Genomic DNA, 16,268 nt, shown 5'->3' on the forward strand with positions numbered 1-16,268 from the left:
AATAGACAGACTCCCAGGATCTTTCTTTTGCTGCCCAGGCTCTGCAGGGCCTAGGGGAAGAGGGAGAAAAGGGTTCCTGGGCTCAGCAAGCTGCCCAGGCATGCAGGGTTGCAGGGAAAATGGCCAGAAGCCCCTTGGCCTTTGGTGGTTCTGCTGAAGCCTTTGTGCTGCCCACAGAGCAGATGGGCAGGGGCTGGAGCTGTGGGGATCTCTGTGAGAGCGGTGCCTGGAGATGGCCACAAGCCCTGTCCCAGGCAGGAAGCGCCATCCGTGTCCTCCTGCCCGTGTGTTGCTGCCTGGAATGCTGAGGGCTCCCAGGTGCCTCTTGATGGATCAGGTTGGCCAGGCTGGGGGAGACCCTGAGGGGACGGGGCCACGAAGGGATGAGGGGCTGTGGAAGCCCAGACAGGACAAGGCAGTGGGAAGGCACGGGGGGGACGTGTGAGGGAGTGGGTAACGTTGGCTCGGGGAGGAAAGTTGGTTGGAACCAAAGGCACCACTCACCCTCACAAAAATATCACCAAAAGTCCTCACAAAAATATCATCAAAATCCCATAAAAATCCCCCCCAAAACACCCAAAACCCAACTAAAATCTTCCTAAAAAATCCCCCCAAACTCCCCAAAATCCAATAGAAATCGACTCAAAATCCTCACAAAAAATCCCACCAAAAATACCATAAAATTCCCACAAAAATTCCACTGTAGATTCCTTGAAAATGCCAGAAAAACCACACAAAATCCCAGGTAAATCTCCACAAAAATTCCACCCAAAAGCCCACAAAACTCACCCAAAAAAATCCACAAAAAATCACCCCAAGGCTCACAGAAATCCCTCAAAATCCCCATAAAAATCGCCCCCAAAATCCCCTTAAATGCCACACAAAAATCCCACAAAAAGTCCCACTAAATCCCCATGAAAATCCCACAGAATCCACAGAGAAAAATTTGTACAAAAATGCAGCCAAAAATCCCCCAATCACACAAAATCCACACAAAAAATCCCACCAAATCACCCAAAATATCCGACCAAAATTTCCCTAAACCCCCGCAAAATCCACACCAAATACACTCAAAAAATCCGCGCCGAAATCCCACCAAACCCCTCTCAAATTCCCCAAAAAATGCCCCCAAGTCCTATCACATCCCACCCGAAGTGCGAGGAAATCCACCCAAAAATCCCCACGAAAACTTCCCTCAAAATCCCAGCCAAACCTCCCAGGAGCAGCCCAAGAATCCCGCAGAGATCGCTGCGAGTGCCCGAATCGCCCGGAACAATCGCCGAGCCATCCCCGCCCGGCCCCGCGCTCCGGCCCCGCTCTCTGTGGGGCCGGGGCCTCTCCCCCCTTGGCTCTGCGCTGGTCCCGTTCGCGCTCCGCTCCCGCTCCCGCCCCACCAGCGCTCCCTGCCCTGGGCCGCGCTGGCCGAGCCCGGCCGGGCGCGCTGGATCCGCTGGGACGGCGCATCCCGGCCCCGGCCCCGGCCCCGCGGGGCTCCCGGGGCAGCTCCGGCCGGGATGCGGCACTGCCGCGGGGCTTTGGGCTTTCCCGGCGCTGCCCGGCGGCTCCCGGGGATCTGCGGCTTCCCGAGGGACTCGGGGAGCTTCCAGAGGGGACCTGGGCTGGCTCCGGGGGGATTTGGGATCACTCCGGGGGGAGCTGGGGACGGCTCGGGGGGTTTGGGGTTGTTCCCGAGGATTTTGGGGGGATCTGGAAGAGGCTCCAGAGGGGATCTGGGGCTTTCTGAGGGATCTGGGGGAATTCTGAGGGGATCTGGGAGAGTTTCAAGAGGGATTTTGGGGTCTTCCAAGGGATTTTCAGAAGTTCTGAGGGATTTGGGGATGCTCCAGAATGGATCTGGGGCAGTTCCAGAAGCAATCAGGGACGTTTTTGAGGGATTTTGGCAAGTCCTAGAAGGAATTCAGGGAATTTCAGCAGGATTTTGGGGTAATTCAGAGGAATTGGGGAGGTTCCAGCAGGGATTTGGGGTCATTCCCAGGGGATTGGGGGGTGGATTTCTGGTGAGATTTCCGTTTCTTCCCCAGATTTCAGGCTTTTTCCCAAGATTTCCTGTTTTTTCAAGAATCTGTGGATTTTTCCCTGAATTTGGGTCTCACTGTGGGGTAGAAGGGGAAGGTTTAGGAGATTCAGGGTGAATTCTTGGGGGCTCCTGGACGGATTTTGGGTGGGTTCCCAATTGAATTTTGTGCTTTTGTCCCAGAATTACAGGATTTTTCCCAAAATTTGGGTATTTGCCTGAAGATTCTGCTATTACCACTGGTTTGTCCCGGAAGGGGAAGCTTTGGCGGGTGGGGGGGGGGCGTTATGGTGGATTTTAGGGATACTGAGGCTGGATTTGGGTTTTTTCCCAAGGATTTTGGAGTTTTTCCCAGAATTTCAGGATTGTTCCCAAAATCCCAGGACTTCTACTCTGATTTGTCTCTTACCATGGGCATTTGGTAGAAGGGGAAGCTTTGGGGCGGTTCCTGGTTTGATTTTGGCGATATTTGAGGCTGCATTTTGAGTTTTTCCCCCAGGAATTCAGGATTTCTCCCAGAATTTCAGGATTTTTTCCCAAAATGTCAGGATTTTCCCAAGGATTTGGGTCTCACCATGGACTCGTCATAGAAGGGGAAGCTTTGGGGGGTTCCTGGTTGGATTTAGGGGTGTTTCCAACTCAATTTCAGGGATTCTTGATGGGATTTGGGGGGGAATCCTGGTTGGGTTTGTTTTTTTTCCTCAGGATTTTGGGTTTTTTCCATGAGAATTCCAGGATTTCACCCAGCATTTCGGTCTTACCATGGGCTTGTCATAGAAAGGGAAGCTTTGGGGTGCTCAGGGTGAATGAATTTGGTGGGATTCCAAGTTGGACTTTGGGGGTATCTGAGGCCAGAGTTTGGCGGTTTTTCCCCAGCATTGCAGTTCTTTCCCCAGTGCCAGAACTCCCCCAGTCGCTGTCTCCCCACGGGTTGGCCGCAGGAGGGGAAGCCCTGCAGGGAGCGCAGGGCGTTGGTGGCGCTGCTCATCTCCCTGAAGGTGAGGAAGGCCTGGCCCCGCAGGCCGAGACTGCGCCGCACCAAAATGTCCAAAATCTGCCCAAACGGCGAGGAAACGGCGCAGAGGGACTTCTCCAGCTCGGGGACACCCAGGGGACAGCCTGAGCCCCTGGGGACAGGCACGGACACTCTCAGAGCCCCCAGGACCCCCCAGCCATCCCCGTCCTCCTTGGTGTCCCGGTTCAGGTGGTTGATGGAGATGCTGGGCTGGGGCCGGGGGTCCTGCACCGCCAGGGCCGGGACCCCTCTGTGGGGACAGGGGGGCTTCAGGGGGCGTCTGGGGGGCTGCGACCCCTTCACCCCCTGGCACCCCTTTAGGTGTCCCCAGAGCCCCAAATCCACCCCAGACCCACCTAAAGCCCCCAAATTACCCTCAGATCCCCCCACTTTACCCCAAAATTGACCCCAGAGCCACCTCAGAACCCCCAGATCCCCCCAGTTCCTCTCACAACTCCGCCAAAGTCCCCTCGGACCCCCGCAATTACCCTCAGATCCCCCTAAACCCAACGGAGAACGCTCCAGAAGCTCTCAAGCTCCCCCCAAAGCTCCCTAAAGCCCCCTCATTCCCCCAAACCCAGCAGACACACGCCTATTTCCTGTCAGTTCCCCAGAAATCCCCAATTTCTCCCCGAGCCGCCCCAAACCCCCCGTTCAGTTTCCCCGGCCCCACCTCAGCCCCTCCTCAGCCGCGCTCCCCTGACAATTTCCCGCCTGCCCCGCGCGCGCGGGCTCCTCCAGCCAATAGCGGCGCGCCCCGTGCCGAACCAACCAATCAGCGCGCGGCTGCAGCCAATCAGAGGGAGCCGGGAGCGGCGCCCCTCCCCCGGCGGCCCCGCCCCCCGGGCTCGGGCGGGCCCTGCGGGCGGCGCTGCCAGAGCGGGGGAGGCGCTGGGAGAGGCGGGAGCCGCGGGGGCCGCGGGGGCCGCAACGCTGGGGAGGGGGCTCCGCACAGGGGCCGGGGGCTGGGAGGGGCTGGGGGGGCTGGGGAGGGGTCCTGGGGGGATCGGGGGCCTTTGGGGAGGGATCCGGGGGGAGTTTAGGGAGGGCTCTGGGGGGTCCTGGATGGCTCATGGAGGAGTCCTCGGGGCAGTCTGGGCGTCCTGGAGGGCTCTTGGGTGGGGGATCCTGAGGGGTCCTGGAGGTGTCAGGGAGAGTCTGGGGAGGGGTCTTGGAGCATTGTGGGGGGACCTGGGGGGTGGGGATGGGTCCTGAGAGGGGCCTGGAGGGGGGGTCTTGGGAGGGTCTGGGCGGAGTTGGGGGAGCGGTTTGGGGGGTCCTGGTGGCGTCCTAGGAGGTTTTGGAGGTTTTGGGGAGGGGCTTTGGGGGATCTGGAAGGGTCCCAGAGAGGGTCTGGGGGGGGTTGGGGGTTTTTGGGAGAGGTCCTGGAGGGATCTGGGGAGAGGCTGGGGGGTCCAGAGTTGGGTTTGGGGCGGGGTCTGGAGGGTCCTGGAAGGGTCTTGGGAAGGGTCTCAGGGGGTCTCAGGGGGCATCCTGGGCTGGGTGCAATTGGGGTCTGGGGGCTCTCAGGGGGTCCTGGGCCAACTTTGGCGGGGGGCTCTGGGGAAGATTTGGGGTTCCTGGAGGGGGTCCTATGGAGATCTGGGGGTCCCAGGCAGTCCCAGGCCCACCCTGAATGGGGTATGGGGGATTCGGGGGACGGGGGCACAACAGCAGCGATTTTTAGGGGATTTTGGGGCTTTTTAGTGGAATTTTGGGGGCCTTCATGTAGTAAACAGGGCTCGTGCCTTTATTAATGTTCAGCTCTTTATTCAAAAGATCAGCAGAGCAAGGGAGCTCAATACAGAGCTCACCCCCGCTGTTGTAGCTTTTTCCCAGTAGCCAAAGGGCGAGAAGGCTGCAGAGTCTGTCCCTGGAGTCTCCGTGGCACACTGGTAGCCGGAGGTGAAGAGGTGTGCAGTCTGTGTCTGAAGTCCTGGTAGCCGAAGGGTGAGGGCATGTGCAGAGCCTGCTGCCAAAGTGCAGCAGCAGCTGTCCCCTGTCCTTCCCTCCTGGGAACACCAGGAAGAGTTGTTCCTTTGTTCCTGCTTCCCACAGCCCAGTCCAGTCTGGTCCCCTGCAGGCTATGGTGACAGGTCAGACACAGACCAGGGATGTGGTTCCCTTTTCCCCAAGCAGCTCACCCATCCAGCCCCCTCCACTGTGCCCAGCCTTCCACTTAGGGGTGTTTTCATCCCCAAAACCCCCTCCCGTGATTCCACTGGTCTCTCTATTTTGCATCCCAGTCCTAGAATGGTAGTGTGGGTGGGGGTGTAGGTGATTCCCAGGAGCAATTCGCTAATTAATATTTCAATGTCAGTACTTAGCCCAAACCGAAATGTCTCAGCAAGGCTGTTTTCTTCATAATAAATCCCTCCACTATTTCTTTGATCGGGCTTAAGCCCGCATCAACTTACAGTCTCTGGCTTTTGAGGGTTAGCTTCTTTGGGTAATTCTCTTAATTCCTAGCAACTAAGTGAGACTTAATAATATTCTAACTAAAACTTTCTTCAGTTGACCTGCTTGGCTAAAGGACACTTATTAAAGAATTACAAAGTGTTTAAACTTTTACCGTGGTACTTTAACTCAGAAATGGTTATTACTACCTTACTGTATATCAGCTTCTAGCAAGTTTTTTAAAATTAGTTTTAAGTCTTCAGGTCCCCTAATTACCGTCCATAGACAAGAGGAGGTGGGTGACCCTGTTGGGTGTGGTCTGGTGTCTGGTGGTGGCAGATCTTTTTCCAACCATTCTGTTCTGCTAGCTGTCAATCCCACCCGCAGCTTGAGCGCAACCACGAGCACGGCGGCCGTGGAGAGGGGTAGTCCTGATGGCCCCGGGCCGGCCCGGAGCCAGGGTAGACCTTTTGTCCCCCGCCACCGCTCACATCCAGGGCACTGCAATGAACCCAGCAGCCCCGGAGCCAGGGTAGACCTGTTGTCCTGGCCACAACACCTTACGGTCACTCAGCATCGGGGTAGACCTGTTGACCCTGGCCATGAAGGTCCTGCCACGAAGCAGGTGACCCTGGAGCTGGGTAGACCTGATAACCCTGGGCCGGCGCGGAGTTGGGGATGACCTGATGTCACCCGTCACTGCCCGTGGCACGGGCACCGCCAAGAGCCGGGAGTCCCCAGATCCTGGTAGACCTGATGGCTCCGGAGACGGGTAGACCTGATTGCCCCAGGCTTGCCTGGAGCAAGAGTAGACCTGCTGCCCCCTGACAACGCTTGCCGCAAGGGTGCCGACCCAGCACCGGTGGCCCTGGAGCCAGGGGAAGCTCACAGCCTCCTTACAGCCCAGAGCCGGACAGCTCTAGCAGCCCCATCCCAGCCCATAAACCGCCCACTTTCAAGACCAACACATATTTTTGTATTTTTCTGGGTTGTATTTCGTTTTTTGGGGTGGTTTTTTGGAGGGCAGGTGAGGTGCAGGGCTTTTGTTTTGGGTTTTCTGGTTTTGTTTTGGATTTTTTGGGTTTTTTTCCTTTGGGTTTTGTGTTTTGTTTTGAGATTTTTTTGGTTTGGGGTTTTATTCAGTTTGTCTTTAGGGTTTTATTCCCCCCCATTTTCTCCTTTCTTGAAAGAATGGCTCTTCTATTTGCCTGGTATGAGAAACTTAGCCGAAAAAGAAATTTTCTTGGCAGATTTTGTTCAGTTTCCTTTATTATGCAGAGCACTCGCAGGCGAGCCGACGGGCAGCCCGTGCCCTGTGCTCGGGTCTCCTGAGGTGCAGAACTGTGGAAACGGCGTCCCCAGTGCCCCCCGCCCCCCGTCCGGGAGCCGACACAGCCCTGCCCCGCAGAAGAGAATGTCAGCGGGGCCAGCGGGGAAGAGAAGCCCGTCCGTGCGGCGGAAATCAGCTCGCAGCCGCCGGCCCCGGTGCGACTCGGCCCGGCCCGCCCCGCCGCCGGCAGCACCGCCGGCAAGCGGGCGGCCGCTTTGGGGCCGGTTCCTTCACGGCCCGCAGAGGTCTTCGGTCCTCGGAAGGAGCCTGGGGGGCCGCGGGGGCTCGGTGCCGAGGCGCCCGGGGCCGGCACGAAGCCGCCCGCCCTCGGGCCTCGTTGACACAGAGAGAGAGACAGACACAGGGACACACGCCCGGCTCCTCAGACACCACCGCTCCCCACCGCCCCCGCCGCTCCCGCTCGCACGGCCGCACACTCTCGCATCCCCTCTCTCCCCGCCCCTGCCCTGCCCTGCCCCTGCCCCTGCCCCTGCCCCTGCCCTGCCCCTGCCCTGCCCTGCCCCTGCCCCTGCCCCTGCCCCTGCCCCTGCCCCTGCCCCTGCCCCTGCCCCTGCCCCTGCCCCTGTCTGTCGCGGCCCCCGCCCAGCCATGGTTGGGAGCGCCCCGCCCTGCCCCATCAGACTCCTTGGCACCGCCTGCAGACTTTTGCCGCCCCCGCCCGGTCTCTCCTTGGCCAGTTCGCACAGAGGCAGGGGTAGGAGGGTACTGAAAACTTTCTCTTCATGGCCAACATCAAAAAATGTGAATATGATAAATTGAATCAAGCAAAACCCTTCCCTCTGCTCCTTGTGACATCCCAGCAGCATCTGACATGTCCACCATCTACAAGGCATTGCCATAAAGGCAGGATTTTAGACAAAGGCATAAGAAGAGGTGATAGGTAAAACTTACAATAAGATGCTGAGTAAGGAGTTATTTAAACTTCTGAAAAATTGGGAAACTCCCAAAAGCTCAAAGCATGAAGCCATTTAAAGGAGATGCATTGGAATGACCAGAGAACAGCTGCAGGAGGAAATCTGGGAGCAATGGGAAGGACATACATGCAGCTGCTCTAAATGAAGAGATGTCCTTAGATAGGGCCATTTAACCAGGAGTCCTGGAAACACCCAAAGGAAGCGCGTCATGAAATATTATACTGAATGTTGGTGGCAGAGGTAGAGGGGAAGATGAGTATTTCTTCTCCTGCCATCAGTAGAAGAAAGCAGTAGAGCCAGGAAATTGCTGTTCTGGGTGGGAAAACATTACCATTTCTTCAAAGTTCTCCAGTGAGGCAGATAATAAAGATTTGCTTGTATGTTATGGAACAGAGAGATATTGAAACCTGCTCCCCTTTCCATGAACAGGCATGTTCTACTTGTTGGGCCCCAGTACCCTGAGGTGCTGAGCTGGGATTGGCATATCTAAGAGAGGAGCTGAGGTAGAGCAGAGCACCTTGCAGGCTGAGGTGTCTGCTGGAATTGCATGTCCTCCCCATGCCACAGCTTCCCTGCATTTCCCTCCTCCAGCCTCTGTCCCCAGCACAGCCATGGAGGCTCTTTGGCCTCTTGACTTTTCCTGCAGGCATCAAGAGCAGCTGAGCTCTGCCTTTGGCACAGTCAGCCCTGGCCAGCGCAGGCCATGCTCAGCAATTCCTTGTCTGTGCCCGGACTTGCTGCCAGCCCCGGCAGCGGCTGCGGGGCCCCTTTGTGGCCCTGTGCTGGCCCAGCCATGGTGCCACAGCCCCTGTGCAGCCCAGGCCAGGCCAGGAGCATTGGGGCTGGGAACGGCCCCTGTGCCGTGGGGCCCTGGGCAGCCTTGGGGCTCTGTGCCCCATGGCCTCCCTGCTGGGCAGCCTCTGCCAGCTCCTGCAGAGCCCGTGGGGGCTCCTTCTGCTGCCCTGAGCCTGCAGAGCAGGGCAGCGTTGGCTGATGGTCTGAGTCATTCCTAAAGATCCCGTCGGGCTGTCTCAGACACTTGGGGCCAGGGATTCCTTCCAACCTGGGCCACTTTGGGTGGGCACGGGGTGGCCCCAGGGCAGGTGGCAGTGCGTGCAAGGGCCCTTGGTGACAGGGTGCAGCATGGTCACCGTGGAATGGAACGGGACAGGGATTCCAAGGGCCCTTGGTGACACCGTGCAGCATGGTCACCATGGAATGGAACGGGACAGGGATTCCAAGGGCCCTTGGTGACACGCTCTGGCAGAGGTGTTGGCAGTTACAAGTTACAGTTACACTCCACAGTGCTCGGTGCACACGACGAGAGAGGACGCGAGAGAGCGGTGCTGTGAGGAGCCCTCGCACAGCCACTCGTTCCTTGCTGACCCAGAGCTTTCCCAAGGTATTACTCCTGCAGGTGAGCTCGTGGCCAGAGCAGAGCACTTGGTGACCCCTGGCCTTCCCAAGGCAAATCTTCTGCAGCTGCCCTCGAGGGCAGACTGTGGCATTTGCTTTTCACTGTCCTTGACAGGAGTCTCCTGTCCTTGTGGCTGGAGCCCCAAGAGCAGAGTGCAGGACTTGCTGTCCTGTAGCCTTGCCAAGTCTTCACACTTGCAGGTGCCCTCAAGGCACGACTGCAGCACTTGCTGACTTGGACCTTTTCCTTTTCACCTTCTGCAAGCAGCCATGAATCCAGGCAGTGTCGTAGAGCACAGACCTGCGAGCGTGCCCAAGCTGGCCTGGGGGAAGGAGGAGAAAGAAGGCCCTGGAACTGCCCCAGCACAGCAGCCTGAAGAGCTGGAGCAGTTCCAGCCACGGCAGAAGGGTGAGTGGCAGAGCTGGGCCGCAGGGCTGGTGCCTGCAGCCAGCTTGGCCCCATGCCATGCCATGCCATGCCATGCCATGCCATGCCATACCATGCCATGCCATGCCATGCCATGCCATGCCATGCCATGCCATGCCATGCCATCCCCTGGGGCCATGCCCATGGTCAGGATGGAATAGGGGCCGGGCAGACACCCCACAGCCGTGCTCCATGCCCTGGGCCGTCACGGGGCTGTCCCTGCCTGGGCAGCGCAGGGCTGGGCTGTGTTCTCCGGCCTCTCCGGCAGCCCCTCAGCTCGGGCTGCGCTCGCTCTTTCCCAGATGCAGCCCTGGACCAGAGACAAGAGCAGGAACCCGCCCATGGCCGCTTCCACAGAACAGCACAGGTACCTGCAGCCATCCCCACCTGGGCTGGGCCTGCTGTCACTGCTCAGCCCAGCAGCACACCTGCAGCATGCCATGGCTTCTTGCTCTTCTCCTACAGCTCGTTTGCAAATTCATCAAGAGAATTCGGCAGGAAGAGACCAGTGTCATGAGCCCTGGGCTCAGAGCATACTCAGAGCTCCTCGGACATGAGACCAGTGCCGCCCTGCTGGATTTGCTTGTGCAGAGTGGTGTTCCCAGAGCAGAGCAAGTAAGCAGATGTGGCCAGGCTTCAATTGCCCCATGAGTCACATAGCTTCCCAAGCCACTAGTGCTGGCCCCTGTGAGCCTTTGAGGCCATCGCAGTGTGGCGGGAAGGGAAGCACTTCTCTCGGGACCCTGGGAACGCTGATCCCTCTGGCAGCTTTCCAAGTCTCCCTGTGCCTTCTCCAGGTGCCCGGCATGGTGAGATACATCCACCAGTGGCTCATGGCCAATGATTCTGCTGAGCACAGGCTGGACAACGCCCTGCTGTATCTCACAGAAGCGCAGCCAAATGAGGCAGTAATGACACTCCTGCGTGTGGCCCCATCCTGTGACAGGTATGGGGCCCATCTGCCCAGAGGGCTCAGGGCTCACCCCAACCCATCGCCCTGTACAGCCTGGGCCAGGTTTCTGACCAACAGAGAGTCCCAGGGCCCTCTGGCTGCTCCCTTTCCAGGCCCTGGCATGTCAGCCCCAAGCCTGCTGCCATGCTCCCTCGTTGTCCCACAGGGGCCTGTCCCCACAGGGCTGGGCTGCCTGGCTGCTGCTGGAGAGGGGCAGTGGGCAAAGGCAGAGCCGGCAGTCAACCCGGGCCTCTAGAGATGCCCAGACCACGGTGCTGTGTCTGAGATGCCCTGAGACAGAGCTCTAACCCCGCAGAGCTGCCATGGCCATGTGGAAGACCATCATGTGCACACCCTGGACTGCAGAGCTGGCACAGCAGATACTCCTGGATGTGCTGGGGAGCTGGCCAGAGCACAGCATGAGCACCTGCGATGGGAACAGAATGACTGTCTTTGCCCTGGCTGTGAGTTTCTGCCAGTGGACTTTGCTGGCCCCAAGGCCACCTGTCCAGCAGCTCTCCATCCTCCTTTCCCCACTGCATCTCCCTGCCTCAGGCACTGGCCTGAAAGCTGGCCTAGGGACAGCTGCAGGGCCACCAGGCCCGCTGCTCCCCCTGTGTCTCTCTGGGCCTCTCCCTGCCACGCTTGGGCCCTGTCACACGGACACCTTGCCACTGAACGCTGCCTCGGGGGGCTTCGTCCTTTGCAGGCAACTGTGGTGATATGGAAGATCCTTCAGGAGCGCTGTGTCCCAGATATAGTGGATGAGCATTTCCCGCAGTTATTTGTGCATCTGCTCTTCCAAGTGTTCTTCAGCACCAAAGAGATGCCAGAGGAGGTGGATACCTTCTGGAAGGGATGCCAGGAAGAACATGGCCTTGCCAGCAGCCCCAACAGGTGCTCTATCCCAATCCTTCTGTCCCTGCCACATGGCCAGGGCAGGAGCCAGTGCTCCCAGTGTGACCCGGGCTTTGCTCTGCACTCAGGTTTGCAGTGAGGACCCTGAAGTCCCTGCTGTGCCAAATGGACTATGAGGATGTGGTGTTGTCAATGGAGCGCAAGCGTGGCTGGGACACGCTGCTCTGTGCTGACACCCACATTTATGCCGTGGGTCTGCTGGCCAGGTGAGACCCCCTTCTCCCCATTGCTCCCGGCATTTGTGCTCTGTGGCTGGGATATCCCACTCAGTCCCCATGGCCATGGGCCAGAGGGACGAGGGACAGCCAAGCAGACTGGGAAAGGCTGGGAGAGGAGGGTGCCCAGCAGCAGCCACATCTCAAAGGGCCCAGGTCCCCCTGCAGGGTGGGGGGTAAAGACAAGAACTGCATCAGTCTGTCCTGGGAGGGGCTTCCCCCCCCGACTCAGGGTCTTAGTGTCGTAGGAGCGGGCCTCCGGCCAGTAATTATCACTGACTCCATGTATTTCAGAGGTCCGATCAATAATAATTATTATTAAGAAACCCATTGTTCTTATAGATAGTTATGATATAGGTTGATTTAATGTGTTTTCTAGTCTAAACACTATACCATTAGTTACTTAAGAAAGCACATTTTGGTAGACAAATCTCTGTAACATATTCCGAATGTTCACAATGCCAGGTGCAGCATGTTAAGATAAGAATGTTTTTTCATTCTTTCCTCTGATCTTCTCAGACTTTCTCAGGCGATGCCTGGGAAAGTTGTTTGTTTCTCTCTGAGGCCAGAGAGCTGCTGCCACATCTTAGTGCCATTTTCTGCCTTCCAGGGAGATGGGCAAAGAATCCATCGATGAGTGTAAAAGCATCTTAGACTATCTCCTTCAGTTGCTCCGCAAAGAGATGCCATACTGGCACTTCCCTGCCCTGGCATTCCTTGTGGAGGTGAGTCTGAAGGCCGGCGCTGCCTCCCAGCTCTCTGCCCTCTCGTAGCCGCAGCTGCCTGGGATGGTGCCCACGCCCTGCGCTGCTGCCTGGTCCCCGCCCTGTGCGGTTCTGGGCTCCTGCCGGCCGGGTCCCCTGTCACTGCCCTGTGCCTTTCAGGTCCTGCATTGCCTGGACTTGAGTGCATGCAGTGACAGCATCATGGATCTCTTGTCGAGGCACTTGCTGAGTGAGCACACGGAGATGCGCCGCCAGGTTCTGAGAGCCCTCCTCTTGGTCAGGGATAATCCCTCGATGGTAAGGAGGGGGCAGCAGCTGAAGCCGTGCAGGCAGCGTGGTGCTGGGGAACACAGTTGCTGGTCTTCAGGCACTGGGTCAGCTGCTCCCAGCTCTCCTGCCTCCCACTTCAGCTGCCCGAGGGCTGCGGGACAGGCCTTTGGCCTCTGGGCCCTGTGGCAGCAGGGTGGCCTTTCACACACTTTTGTTCCGCACAGGCCAAAAGAATGCGGAGCCTGACCGAAAGCCTCGGGGAGCTCCTGCAGGAAAATGATAGTGATGTGGTCAGGATGAGCATTGTTCTACTTAGTGATTTCTTCTTGGATAATGACACCCCAATACCCAGCCCCATCGCCCTGCAGCTGGCTAAGGTGCTCCTGCCACTCTTTGAACACGTAAGGCTCTGTGCCCTCAGCCACGGCCACTGGCTGCTGCCCAGACACTTGGTGCCCTGTGGAGATGCAGGCCTGCGCCAAGGTGGGCCAGAATCAGCTGATGCCAAGGTCTTGTTTCCTTCCTGTTACACAGGATGACTGGCATGTGCAGTGGATCTCCATGTTTGTATTTCGAGCCTTGCTGTCTACTGTAGTGGAAGAAGAGAAAAAGCTCCTGATGACACAAGTGTGTCACAGCCTGCTCCCACTCTTCTTCCACTGCCATGATGAGAATCAGAGTGTGGCAGAGGTGAGGACTCACGGGCTGCTGCTGTCGCCCTGGGAGGGGGCTTGGCTGCCTCCTGCCCTGGCGCCTGGCAGGCTGCATCCTCCTCCTGGCCCTGGCACAGGGATGCTGATCCTGGGCTGCGGGGCCATTTCCGTGTCTCTACTGCTCTCCAGGCTTCTTGGGAAACCCTGCTTTGTGTGGCCAAATTCCTGAACAGGAGAGTTCTTGAAAAACCTGTAAAGAAGGAGAAACTGTGGAGGTTCATTGAGATCCTGGTAAGGAGGGCTGGGAAGCCGCAGCCCCAGCCTGGAGCAGCCCCTGAGCGCGGTGCTCGGTGTGCGGGCTGGCAGCTGTGCCCCTGCCCGCTGCTGCAGCCCGAGGCCGCGCGGGCTCTGCTCCAGGCTCCTGCGGCCCGAGCCGGGTGCCCATGGAGCCCCGGCCCGGGGGGCTGCGGGGCCAACCCTTCCCTCCTGTCGCTCTCTCCAGCTGGCAGAGGACAGCAGCAGCGTGGCCGAGCACCTGCGCCGGGCCCTGCCCTACCTGCAGAGCCCACAGGAGCCCCTGCGAGAGGCGGCCGTCAGGTTCATGGGTGAGCCACGAGCCGGGCCAGGAGGGCGTGTGGGCACAGGGCCGGCGGCGCCGCTGGCAGGGAGCTGTGCCGCTGGGCCTGACAGGCTCTGTGTTCCCAGGGACGGCCGGGCGGTACCTGAGGGGGAGGAAGGAAGAGCTCCATCTCATCTGTGAGGGTGAGTGAGGGCAGCGGGCTGCACGCGAGGGCTGGCGGGGGAGCTGCGAGCCCTGCCCCGGCTGTGGAGGGCTCTGCTCCCTGTGCAGACCAGGGGCGGCGTGGACAGAGCACACAGAGCTTTCAGGGCACCTGGGGGATTCGTGGCTAGCAGCTTTGGGCTGATCCAGCTGGTCCCTGCTCCCTGCTGGCCATAGCCAGAGCCGGCTGGGATGGCCCTGGCACAGGGATCTCCTCCGGTCCCCTCAGATGCGGGAACTGACCATGGCGCTGTTCCTCTCTCTTTCAGCCCTAGAAGACACGGCCAATGACATCAGTGTCGCCGTTGCGAGCCTGGCAGTTCAAACGTTGTCTGTCCTCCAGGGAATAGAGAGAGCTCGATATTCCCGCTTCCACAGCCTGCATGATCGGCTCTGCAGGGCATGGAGGAGACGGCCTCGTCTGTCGGGGCTCGGCTGGCTGCGCTGCTGCAGCTCTGCAGAGAGCTGATCCCAGAGGCTCTGTCTGCTGGGGCCACTCGAGCCAGCAGGAATGTTTCGTTTCTTTAGGATTGTTCTTTTCTTCTTTTTGTTTTTCTTTAGCATAGAAATATAGGATGTGTTGTAATAGACAGACTCCCAGGATCTTTCTTTTGCTGCCCAGGCTCTGCAGGGCCTAGGGGAAGAGGGAGAAAAGGGTTCCTGGGCTCAGCAAGCTGCCCAGGCATGCAGGGTTGCAGGGAAAATGGCCAGAAGCCCCTTGGCCTTTGGTGGTTCTGCTGAAGCCTTTGTGCTGCCCACAGAGCAGATGGGCAGGGGCTGGAGCTGTGGGGATCTCTGTGAGAGCGGTGCCTGGAGATGGCCACAAGCCCTGTCCCAGGCAGGAAGCGCCATCCGTGTCCTCCTGCCCGTGTGTTGCTGCCTGGAATGCTGAGGGCTCCCAGGTGCCTCTTGATGGATCAGGTTGGCCAGGCTGGGGGAGACCCTGAGGGGACGGGGCCACGAAGGGATGAGGGGCTGTGGAAGCCCAGACAGGACAAGGCAGTGGGAAGGCACGGGGGGGACGTGTGAGGGAGTGGGTAACGTTGGCTCGGGGAGGAAAGTTGGTTGGAACCAAAGGCACCACTCACCCTCACAAAAATATCACCAAAAGTCCTCACAAAAATATCATCAAAATCCCATAAAAATCCCCCCCAAAACACCCAAAACCCAACTAAAATCTTCCTAAAAAATCCCCCCAAACTCCCCAAAATCCAATAGAAATCGACTCAAAATCCTCACAAAAAATCCCACCAAAAATACCATAAAATTCCCACAAAAATTCCACTGTAGATTCCTTGAAAATGCCAGAAAAACCACACAAAATCCCAGGTAAATCTCCACAAAAATTCCACCCAAAAGCCCACAAAACTCACCCAAAAAAATCCACAAAAAATCACCCCAAGGCTCACAGAAATCCCTCAAAATCCCCATAAAAATCGCCCCCAAAATCCCCTTAAATGCCACACAAAAATCCCACAAAAAGTCCCACTAAATCCCCATGAAAATCCCACAGAATCCACAGAGAAAAATTTGTACAAAAATGCAGCCAAAAATCCCCCAATCACACAAAATCCACACAAAAAATCCCACCAAATCACCCAAAATATCCGACCAAAATTTCCCTAAACCCCCGCAAAATCCACACCAAATACACTCAAAAAATCCGCGCCGAAATCCCACCAAACCCCTCTCAAATTCCCCAAAAAATGCCCCCAAGTCCTATCACATCCCACCCGAAGTGCGAGGAAATCCACCCCAAAAATCCCCACGAAATCTTCCCTCAAAATCCCAGCCAAACCTCCCAGGAGCAGCCCAAGAATCCCGCAGAGATCGCTGCGAGTGCCCGAATCGCCCGGGACAATCGCCGAGCCATCCCCGCCCGGCCCCGCGCTCCGGCCCCGCTCTCTGTGGGGCCGGGGCCTCTCCCCCCTTGGCTCTGCGCTGGTCCCGTTCGCGCTCCGCTCCCGCTCCCGCCCCACCAGCGCTCCCTGCCCTGGGCCGCGCTGGCCGAGCCCGGCCGGGCGCGCTGGATCCGCTGGGACGGCGCATCCCGGCCCCGGCCCCGGCCCCGCGGGGCTCCCGGGGCAGCTCCGGCCGGGATGCGGCACTGCCGCGGGGCTTTGGGCTTTCCCGGCGCTGCCCGGCGGCTCCCGGGGATCTGCGGCTTCCCGAGGGACTCGGGGAGCTTCCAGAGGGGAC

General features: G+C 58.4%; 1 protein-coding gene across 1 annotated transcript; it reads left to right on the forward strand.

The window, feature by feature from the left end:
• Nucleotides 1-9,018: 9,018 nt before the first annotated feature.
• On the forward strand, nt 9,019-14,653 carry LOC146765034 (maestro heat-like repeat-containing protein family member 7). Its single transcript, XM_085563028.1, has 16 exons — nt 9,019-9,129; nt 9,397-9,537; nt 9,858-9,922; nt 10,021-10,170; nt 10,353-10,501; nt 10,824-10,971; nt 11,217-11,404; nt 11,494-11,631; nt 12,251-12,365; nt 12,525-12,662; nt 12,860-13,036; nt 13,170-13,325; nt 13,478-13,579; nt 13,791-13,893; nt 13,994-14,050; nt 14,339-14,653. Exons 2-16 carry the CDS (start codon nt 9,399-9,401, stop codon nt 14,536-14,538), a joined length of 2,025 nt encoding a protein of 674 aa, XP_085419154.1. The 5' UTR covers nt 9,019-9,129; nt 9,397-9,398; the 3' UTR covers nt 14,539-14,653.
• Nucleotides 14,654-16,268: the final 1,615 nt, after the last annotated feature.

The sequence above is a fragment of the Lonchura striata genome, chromosome 29 (genome assembly GCF_050655825.1).
Source record: "Lonchura striata isolate lonStrDom1 chromosome 29, ASM5065582v1, whole genome shotgun sequence".
NCBI classification, from domain to species: Eukaryota; Metazoa; Chordata; class Aves; order Passeriformes; family Estrildidae; genus Lonchura; species Lonchura striata.